Raw genomic sequence first — 10,793 nt, 5'->3', positions numbered from 1 at the left:
CTCTTGGGAACAAGTAGGGGTTTTTCCACATGGATGGGCTGCTCCACAGCCTCAATAAAGAGAAATGTGCTAACTCTACCCTCTGGTGTGAAAACACAGGACTGTAACCCAAGGGGGGAGTTATCTATCTTCAATTCCTAATGACATCACAGGAGCTCCTTCAGGTGCCAGTCTTAACTGTATACACACTTCAGTGTCTCCCTGACTAATGTACAGTGAAGCTCTTAGAGAGGAACAGGTGGGGCCAGCCCTCCAGATCCCAAAGAACAGAGGAGCTGGGCTGTCTAGAGTCCCTTCTACAGCTGTTTAACTGAGGCAGGACTTAATCTTCAGGCGTAGATGGGGGTACAGAGGAGCTAAATCACAAGGAAGAAATCAGGTGGAGTTCTAGGGTTTTGCCTTGAATGACTTGCAAATGAGGCTTGGTTAGTGCCTGTGACTGGGAGAAAGTTGGGACCACATGTCAGAACACACAGGGCAAGCTTGGGCAGGCAGGCCCTAGAAAGCAGGTATAGGGATTTGCTTCTCCTCAGCTGTCTGAGCCCAGTGGAGCCTGTTTTCTCATTTGAGAAGCAGGAATAGTCACACCTCTCATCTTCTCAGAGAGCAGGTCTTTGAGCCATCTGATTGGTTTGAATTCTGTTTTATTCACCAACCTGTTATAAAAGCCACCTTGGGCAAGTTTGTTTCTCTCCAATCTCTAAAGGCCTCACTGGCTTCCCCCACTTCGAAAACGAGAACAGTACCCATGACTTCTGATGACGGTTCTGAAGGATAAAGCGAGCGAGTGTGCAGGAAGCTTCCCAAACGGTGGAAGAGAACACAGTGATGGTAATGAGGGTGACTTGAGTTTCTAGGAGGAGTAGTTCTCAGACAAGTGACACCTCAAACAGTCTCACCCGTGACAGGCTTCCTGGTGAGGTCAGGGCAGATCTGAGGCCTTGAAAGCAAATTTGTGTGGTGATAGATGATTTTTTTTCATGTGGGTGTAATGTATGTGTGTGTGCGTGTGAATGTATGTATGGACGCTCATGTTGAGGCAAATGCTGATATTGGAAATCATCCTTTATGGAGCCTCCATATTTCATATCAAGGTAGGATTTCTCAGTCAAACCAAAAGTATGCCAATATGGCTAGTCTTGTTAGCCAGCTTGCTCCAGGAATGCCCTGTTTCCATTCAGTATCTATATGAGTTTCTGGAAATAGGAGCTCTGGTCCTCACACTTGTGTAGCAAGTATTCTAACCACTGAGACATCTCCCCAGCTTCTATACATCATTTTCACACTTGGAAAATTAGGCCACACTGACCCAGCTTAGGCAAATTCTCAGCCTGCTGCTTTTGTCCAAAACTGGGCCCCTAGAACCTTGGTTCTCACCTTCAATGTGCTCCCTTGAGACAAAAGAGCTGGCTCCAACTTTTCTGGGCCACACTTCACAAGTTTCTAAGAGAGACGAACCCATGTCTATCTCCTTTGTAATTTTGCAACAACCTTCATACAGGCTAGAGGTAGCTGGCCAGGCGTGGAGCACATGCATGTGAGTACAAGCATGCACACACACTAACGCGCATGCTCACGAGCACATTCTCAAGCCCACGTGTTTCCCTACTGCGATTCTGGGAGCCTCACATCCCTGCCCCCACCTCAGATTCTTTTCTTCCTCCCACACCACAAAAGCCACAGGTACGAGTAGCCTCCTCCAACACAGCAACAGCAGACACAATGCAAAACCAGAGGCAGGCATCTTTGCAAAGTTGTTTTAAGCATCTAGCAGGATGTGAGCCCAGGTGGCTAACAGCTAGTTAGGGCCAGACGGAAGGAAATGCTGATGGCAGTGGGTTCAGTAAATGAGGCGGTGGCTAAGATATAGGCTAAGAGACTTGGCACAATGCTGGTGGGCAAAGGAACTAGAGCACCAACCCATCTGCCTCCACCGTCTCCTAACCCCATCTCCTCACCAAGTGCTGAGTCTCCCCAGGCAGGCCACACCTCCTGTCTGAAAGTCAGTTTTCCTATCTAAAAATTTCCAGGAAATCAGAGTCTGTCCACATAAATTTCAGAGTTTTTCAAAGATATGAGAGACATTGTCATGGTGGCTCCACCTTAGAAAATTAAGATGCTACCTGAGTGTCAGAGGAGTCTGGGAGAGGGTGGCTGCCCACATTCCAGAAAACTTCACCATTCCCTCTTTTACTTCATGGTGAAAGCCTTAGCTCCCTATGTGATCACTTGTCAAGGAGCACATTGGTGGTTTAGGAGCTGTGGGTTTACATATGGGGAGGGGACTGATACATGTTGCCTACTGATGTCTCCAGTTCCAGGCCACAATTGACTTCCACTTCTCTGTTCTTCCTAATACTAGAGTAGTAGTCAGCAACCCGAACACCCAGTCGCCTCCTTCTCCAGATACAGCACACAGGCATGAGTCAGTCATATTCCTTCAGCTCCATAGTCTATAGCCAGGAGGTCAAGGAAGGCCTGGGGGTAAGTAAGGGTGACCAGTGGTAGCCTTAAAAAGTCTGGAGTCAGTGTGGATGCTAACAGCCCTGGACCTTTCTAGTGGGTGGAGATAGGATGGGCTCCTCTGGGCCCATAGAGTAATAACACCATAGGGTCCTTTATTTTGGGAAAGAGGGACTCACTGTAGCAGGCAGGCTATGTGGCTCCACTATCCTAGGACCCATAGTTGGAAGTGCATGAGGAGTTATGTACATCTGGAAGAAGGTAGAATATGCTGCCTGGCTCTGACTCTGGAGGAAGCTTAGGAGAGTGACTTCAAGGCGATGGGTCAGCAGGGGCTCTTGGTACATATATGGCACAGATGGAGAGTAGCTGAGCAGTAGCAAATGAATCCTAAACCTAAGTGAACAATCAGCAGGAGAATCAGAAGCCTCTAGCTACTCCAGCTGAGGATGGCAAGAGTGAAGGCTACCCACATAGAGGTCAAGGAGGTAGTATGAGGGGCCTTGGCTGACAGGGGCTCTGTGTGCTTCTCTAGCCACGCAAACTCCTCCAGCAGCTGACGACGCTGAAGTTCTGGGCCAACCTTCTCACGAATGATCTGGTAGTAGTGATTCAGGTACTGGAGCTGCAAAGGGAAGTGGATATGAGGGAAGATGCCAAAAGATGAGGTCTTGGTACCATCTAGTCCCCTTCTATGGTACTCTAGCTTCACCGTGGACTAGGGACCCAGCCACTTCCAGACCTCTGCTGTTTTCTGGGGCTTTCTGGAGACTGCTCCTTGGTGGTTGCTTACTATTATAGTGATACTCATGGAGAGGAGGTTGCTGTCTGGCACAGAAATAAAAAGCAAGCAGAGTAGTTATCCCCATTTTACAAAAGAGGAGACTGAGGCCCAAAGTGGGGAATGAACTGCATCATTCTATGCCTTTTGGCAGCAGAGCCCAGAAGGCCAGTTTCATATTCCCTAGGGGTTTACTCAGTGAGTTAGGGGCATGCTGGTCTGACTAGAAAGTCTTAGAAGCTTTGGGATCTCTGACAGGCTGGGAGGATATGCACCCAATGATTAGCTACAGTGCCACAGTGTGGATCTTCCTAGTAAGGGCAGAAGTCCTTGGAGTAGGAGGAAGAGTGGCAAGAAATACTTAGGGTGGCTGGAAATCGGCTATTCATAGGCTGAATAGTAGGTATTCCTAAGGACACTTACCTGCTCTGGGGAGAGCAGGCTGACATCGATGAGGTTTCGGTCATATGGCACAAAGGACACCACTTCAAAAGTCAGGTAGGTCCCTGGGTACTGAAATTCCATAAGGAAGGTTAGAAAGCAAGAAAGCAAAGGAGGTTGAGAAACTGGCTGAAAGCAGCAAGGGAAGGAGTCAGGAGTGTGGGGAACTGATCCTTGCCAGCTCTGGAAACTGCAGCTAGACTTGAGCTTTCCAGAGTCCCTTCTATTCGCCAGTCTTCTTATCTACCTTCTTCCAGATGTGCATGACTCATTATGCACTTCCAACCCTGGGCCCTGGGATAGCAGAGCCACATAGCCTGCTACAGTGACACACACACACACACACACACACACACACAGAACCAGAAAATTTGAACACAGGGGTCTTCCCAGAGACTCATACTCCAACCAAGTACCATGCATGGAGATAACCTAGAACCCCTGCATAGATGTAACCCATGGCAGCTTAGTGTCCAAGTGGGTTACATAGTAATGGGAAGACGGACTTCCTCTGACATAATCTGATTGGCCTGCTCTTTGATCACCTCCCCCTGAGGGGGGAGCAGCCTTACCAGGCCACATAAGATGACAATGCAGCCACTCCTGATGTGATCTGATAGACTAAGATCAGAAGGAAGGAGAGGAGGACGTCCCCTATCAGTGGACTTGGGGAGGGGCATGCGTACAGAAGGGGGAGGAAGGGTGGGGTCGGGAGGGGAGGAGGGAGGGGCTTATGGGGGGGGAAACAAAGTGAATAAAGTGTAATTAATAAAGAAAAAAGTCAGATGAAATGGATCCTACCACACACACTTCTCTATACCTCCCTTAGTATTTTTACTTAGTATTAAACCCAAGGGAATGATACACTCTTCTATTGCTGTTTGATTTATACACATTTAAGGATGCAATTGAGCATCTTTTCACATGCATTGAATTCTTGTTCATTTTAATGAACTGTCTCTTCCTGTTGTTTGCCCACTCCCCCCCCATTTTGATCTTGTATGAGTTCACAGTAAAAATAAGGATACTTATCTGTAATTTGAAATAGAGCTTTTGCTTTTCATTATGTCATGATTTTCATACAGACATTTTCTGTTTAATTTAGGTATGAAACTTTCCCTCATCACTTCTGGGTGTTTTATAGGAAGGTGTTTTTCCACTTGGGATTATAAATGAATTCAATAGGTTTTCTTATAGGCCTTTGTGGTTCTATTGTTTACAATGAAACATCGGTTCATCTGGCAGCAGGAATAGTGAGCTAATAGCAGGTAAGGGGTATGTGGATAATATCAAGGTACATGATAGCCTTGATTTAATGCAATAAATATGTGACAACAAATATGATATTAAACTCTCTTTGTGATAATAAACCCTCTTTGGTCCATCAGGGATTTTATTTGCTATCACAGCGATGTCATTTTGTTTACTCCCCACAATGATTAATCATTCATTCTCTTGCCCATTTGTGGAGTGATTTCCTTCCCTCTTTCAGTGAAACACTAGCTAACCCTCCCCCCAATGCTTATGTGAATTAGAGGGTTATTTCTGGACTGGCTGTTCTGTTTCATTATTCCAGCTGCCTATTTCATCTCCAGTGCCACCTTGTTTTTTTGTTGGGCTAGTTTATAGGAGGATTGGATAGAGCTAGTTTTCCTTAATTGCTCCTCAAGCTTTCATTTCTCCCCCTACCTACCTAGATATTTTGCATGTTTATTTTCACAAATAAACTTTACTGTCATTGGTGAGATCACAAAATTATCCACTTAACATTGAAATTGAGGTTGTCTTGAATGTACAGATTAATTTAGGGACAATGGCATGCTCACAGTGTCAACATTTCTTCCCAGAGAGCACCGTTTACTTACATCTTTTTTATGTCTCCTAGCAGAGTTTCTCTGTGTAAGCCTTTTAAAGTTTATATCCAGATATTTCATTTTGTTGGTTGCTCTAATATCAACTCTTTATTTCTAACAAGTTCCCCTGGGAAATATTATGTGCACTGAGAACCAGTGATTTAGGGCAGGGGCAGTGATTCACTTGTTCTGGAGTAAAGACTGGTGCTGATATTTTAAAAGAAAAAGAAGAAACAAACAGCTTTCCAGATGATTCTAGAGTGCAGCTTGAGAAATGGATTTATAGAATTCTTGGGGACCCAAGTAAGACTTCAAGTAAATTCATGCTTCTACATCAAATGTCCTTCTCCTTTGGCCTTCTTTACTCCCATTCATCCCAAATTCAGAGCCGTGCTTTCTATATGTGTCTAGACCATGGCATATTACCTTAGTCTTTGCTTCCACCACAAGGGCCACATCTTCAAGACGAATTCCAAATTCTCCATCCTGGTAGTATCCAGGTTCTGAGAGATACATACAGAGATTATAATGACATTAAACAATGGGTAAGAGAGATTCATCCCCAGGATGCCTATACCAATCCACAAGTAAATGCAGGGCCTAGCAGCTTGGGAAGCCTGTGGCTTTGGCTCAGATCCTCTTAGGTATAACTTGGTCTCACTTTCCCTTCCTTGTAGTCCAGTAAGTAATACTGGAGCCCGCTTGGGGTGCCAATCTCTGTGTGTGTCCTTTTCCTGTTACCCTAGCATTGGATAGATAATTCCATAGTCTGGGTGTATACCTGGAAACAATTTCCCAAAGGAAAAAAAAAGAGAGTTATGGAAATCCAGGAGTGCTGGCACATGTTTGTAATCCCAGTACTGAAGAGGTGGAAGTGGGAGATCAGGAACTTAAGGGCAGCTTTAGCTATATAAAGCTACAAGGTTTATATAGTTCAAGGACAGCTGCATAAGATGGTCTAACACAAAACAGCAAAATGCAGGAATGGGCAGAGGGAGATTGGAGTAAGGATGTGATAACCATTTGGGAAAGAAAGCAATGATAGAACTTGGGCTAAGCCTAAGACCAGCATGTTTTCTAAAGATGGTTGCATATGACTGCACTCCCCAGATAGTTCCACTCTGGGATTGGGTGGTGGGGCAGAGGGACTCAAGAACCATACCAATTGAAGTGAACATGCCCTTGGCCATGGCAATGTTGTTATACTGGAATCCCACTGGCCCTAGGAAGGAAGATATAAGCATGGTTTCAGTTCTATGTGTCACCAGCTTGGAAGTGAGCAGGTTCTGAAGGAGAATGGGTAACTGGAAAAGGTTACATAGGTGTCTATATCAGCACTTATCATATCTGGAACTGGCATAGACCAGATGGACTTGCCTTTTATTTATTTGGGTATATGCCACTTAGTCATCAGTCCTTGGTTCTCTCTATGAAACACCCAACTGCCAGTTTTTTTCATTTAGCCCTTGGAGCATCATTCTCCATTTGGTGACCTTGGTTAGGTCATGCATCTCTGTGCATGCCTTTGGAAGGCTCTTTCTCACAGGAGAGGATCAAACAAGGATAGCCAAGAAGATACTTACACTCATGCACACAGAGGAAGTTGCCAATGCCATGGCCTGTCCCATGACCATAATTGAGCCCAACTTCCCACAAGGCTCTTCGAGCAAAGGCTTCTACCATTCTCCCTGAAAAGGAAAAGAGATTGCTCCTAGTCCATTTGGCTGGACCCTAAATTGTCCTTCTTGGCCTTTTCTATTTAATGTCTAGGGTGGTACCCGAGGATAAGGGCTATTGAGAGGACACTGGGGTGAGATGGAGAGGGGCTGATAGATGAAACTAGTAAGTATCTCTCTGATCAACCCATCCCAACCCCCCACTATCTCTAGCACTTCATACATTAGACTTGTTACCTGAACTGTTAAAATTATTGAAATATTTCCTCATGAGATAGGCCTTAGCACTTTGATAGTGACTTCCTCCAAGAATTGCATATGACTTCTGAAGCTCACACTGACCTTCCCTGCCTCTGAGTGACAGCACTGCATTAAAAGGTAGGGGACCTCTATTCAAGGCCTGGTACTCCCACTAACCCTAAGTAGGACCTTGAGCAAGTCCTCTCTCTTGGCTACACTTTCTCATTTATATGACAGGGATGGGATATCCCACTAGCCTCCCAGGATAGCAATTTGAGTGCCATACAATGAGAGCCTGAGGTACGTGGGTACAGTCTGTTTTCTGAAATCTACCTGATGTAGCAGCAGGAAATACAAGTCTGAACAGATCGATGTTTCCCATTAGTACACGTGTATAGGCCTCCTGGTAAGGAGAGAGGAGGAAGAGATAATATAGAGGGTATGAGGAGGAGCCAGGGAACTTCGAGCTGTTCGATTTTGGAGCAGATAGGAATAAAGGCCCAGGACCAGGGATAGGAGACACAGTCTCATGTGTAGTCATTCAGGTTTTGGAAGATGACCAAAGGAAGAAAGGTATTCCCAAAGCTGGGGCCAACTCCATGTTCTTCTCTTAGGCTGATGTACAGGTATAATTGTCATGTGCTGAAAAAAATGCTTGTAGAAGGTAGTGACTGAGTGGGTGGCAAGCAGGCCTTTTTCATCTCAAGTCTAGAATCCTGGCTTGGCTCATCTCTTTCTACCTTGGTTTCCTCATACTTAATAGGATTCTAATGGTACCTGGTTCCTAAAGTAGTAGGATGAAGTAGACTGACAATGAGTATAAGGCAATGAGCAAATGCTCAAGTAAAGTGAGCCTGGCTACTCCTATATTCCTCACAGATATCCTTTCAATTTAATATGTAGCCAAGGTTTACTTTGAACAGTCAATCTTTCTGTCTTTACCTCCCCAGTGTGGTCTACCATGCCTTAGCAACTCCCTTTAGTTTTTCTTAAGGCCTGAAGTTGGGCCTGATCATGTGGCAGGGCAGGTTTCCTATTGTGAGAAAGTGGTGGACAATGGAGACCTGTTCTGGTCACTGCTAGTGGCCATGTGGTCACTTCCTCCCCCTCCCCCACTCCTCCACTGGCTTGCCATCTGGAGCTCTGAGAAAGCAGATTCATCAACATGCTAAACTATGAGCTCCTAAAAGACCCACACAACAGGGATTTCTCCTTTCTGCTCCCAGCCTGCTGGCTGCATGGCTGCATGTAAGCAGCTCCCTGGCCCATTTACTCTAGCCAGTGCTCCATGTTCTACTCCACCAGCTCTAGCTCCTTCAGCTCCTGAAATGCTCTGTGCTATTTTCTCCACTAGAGATAGCTTTCTCTCCCTTTTGAAGAGCACAGGCTGAATATACAAATAGCTAGTGTCTGTACATTTATGGACTTGACATGGCAAGAGGATACATGTGGCCTGGGGTCTTGGTGGTAGTGTGACTTTGCTCTGGTTTTCTTGGTACTTGTTGTGTGACCTTGGGCAAACTACATAACATCTCTGGGCCTTAGTTTTATTCTTTCAGTTTCAAAGGGCTTTTGATGACTTGTGGTTTGGGGAAACTTAAGGGAAAAATTGTGTTCCAGTACTTACTTTTTGGAAGGCAGTAGGGGTGCCCCAATGTACTGTTCTGGTGATATCTGTGGTCCCATCCCTGTGGAGGAAGGGAATCAATACATCCAACTCTGCTGAGTACTTGGGAGGAGGGTTCAGGACCATGTTCTTCTTGTATATTTCCTATTGTTTATTTATTCTGGGGTTTGAGTGACTAGGCTAGACTAGGACATGGGGGCAAGTAAAAATGAAGTTAGAGAACCAGGCATGGTGGCGCATGCATGTCAGAAAGAAAGAAATATGTATGGATGAGAGGTGGAGAGGGAGGATAGGTACCACTATCAGAATCATACCTCAGCATCCATGCACCAAAGAGACTTAGTCGAGTTCTTCAGGTAAAAGTCGCTATGTTCAGGGCATTAACTCTCTCTCTCTTTCTCTTTATAAATTACAGATGGGGAGACTGAAGTTCATAAAGGTGATGTTATTCTAACATTCCCATAATCACAGCCATTTACCATCTATAGGATACTTCAGCAGCTCACCACAGAGGACAACAGAGCAGGCCTCCTTATTAAAGATGGGACCACTGAAACCTTTAGCCATCTCCCTTCCCCAAATTTGGTAAAGTCAGGCTGGAGAAAATGTTGACTTGTCATAAAATTCTCTTTGTTTTGACCATGGCTTGGAATTCCATGAATATGAAGCCATAGGCAGCAGGTCCAACTCACTATCACTGGCTGTTGTGGCTCCCCCAGGCAGGCACTAAGTATAGCCATCCCACTGTGGGAGGCATGAACAAAGGGTCCCAGGACTCTGGGGCTTCTTGAAAGTAGGTCATGGGGCATGGAGAACTTCTTCCTCAGGAGAGAAGAGGAAGTGAGGTGACTATTTCTCTACCTCACCTTCTTCTGAGCATGCCCCAACCCAACATGTCCCCACAGATTTACTTCCTTTTTACAGCCATCTCAGGTTCACACAGCATCAAACTACTGATAACTACTTAGTGATAAGTACAGGTTGCTACATTGAGAACATGGCAAGCTGGCTCTCCAAGAGGACAAAAGTTGGGAAACCTGATGAAATTGTGAAGGACTGGCCATATATTTCAAAGGAATACAGTTAGCTTATTAGGCATGATTGTCACATCAGACTGTTTAGGTTGACATTGTAATAAGAGAATCCCATCTAAAGGGCGATTTCTTTCATCTTCCTCCCTCTCCAATATCACATGGTCACTTATCTTGTCATGGAGAATGAGTTGGGTTTGATGACTCGGATGTAGGCTATGTCTAGGGCTTGCATGAGTAGGTGAGAATATGGGTGTTCATGTTTGTGCAGCCAGGCAAATCTGTGTAAATAATATGCAGACTTGAAAAAATTACTTAAGCAAGTAGAGGCTTTTCCTAATTCTCACACAGGTCCTGTTATTCTAATTTCTGTGTATTTTCTACTGTGCAAACACCTGCAATTAGAACACGAGAAGCCTGCTCAGGGCTTTTTCAATGCAGCCCCTTGCTTTAATCAAATGAAGACCTATGACCTAAGAAAACCAACTTCAGCTGGCCTCTGAAAGCTCCAGATGTCTGAGCTGAGAAGTAGGCCAAGGCATGATGAAATATACATACCAGTATTGCCCCCCAGAATCCACCAGGTACATCTCATCTGTGGACAGCTTGCGGTGCAGCTCTTTGGTTGGGCTGGGAATGAGAATGAACACTGAGCGCATCTGAAAGACTCTAACTAGCAGT

General features: G+C 45.2%; 1 protein-coding gene across 1 annotated transcript in view; it reads right to left on the bottom strand.

Annotated features, from left to right (window-relative positions):
• Positions 1–1,743: 1,743 nt before the first annotated feature.
• Positions 1,744–10,793, bottom strand: part of Xpnpep2 (X-prolyl aminopeptidase 2) — a 36,203-nt gene continuing 27,153 nt past the window's right edge. The window contains exons 14-21 of the mRNA XM_021662896.2: positions 10,671–10,742; positions 9,082–9,142; positions 7,788–7,857; positions 7,122–7,226; positions 6,701–6,760; positions 5,965–6,041; positions 3,668–3,757; positions 1,744–3,088 (exon numbers count right to left, since the gene is read on the bottom strand). Coding sequence (XP_021518571.1) covers positions 2,894–3,088; positions 3,668–3,757; positions 5,965–6,041; positions 6,701–6,760; positions 7,122–7,226; positions 7,788–7,857; positions 9,082–9,142; positions 10,671–10,742 — 730 coding nt within the window. The 3' untranslated portion in view covers positions 1,744–2,893. The remainder of the gene's footprint in view (positions 3,089–3,667; positions 3,758–5,964; positions 6,042–6,700; positions 6,761–7,121; positions 7,227–7,787; positions 7,858–9,081; positions 9,143–10,670; positions 10,743–10,793) is intronic.

Source organism: Meriones unguiculatus, chromosome X (assembly GCF_030254825.1).
Source record: "Meriones unguiculatus strain TT.TT164.6M chromosome X, Bangor_MerUng_6.1, whole genome shotgun sequence".
Taxonomy (NCBI): Eukaryota; Metazoa; Chordata; class Mammalia; order Rodentia; family Muridae; genus Meriones; species Meriones unguiculatus.
This window is presented reverse-complemented; position numbering and strand designations above follow the sequence as displayed.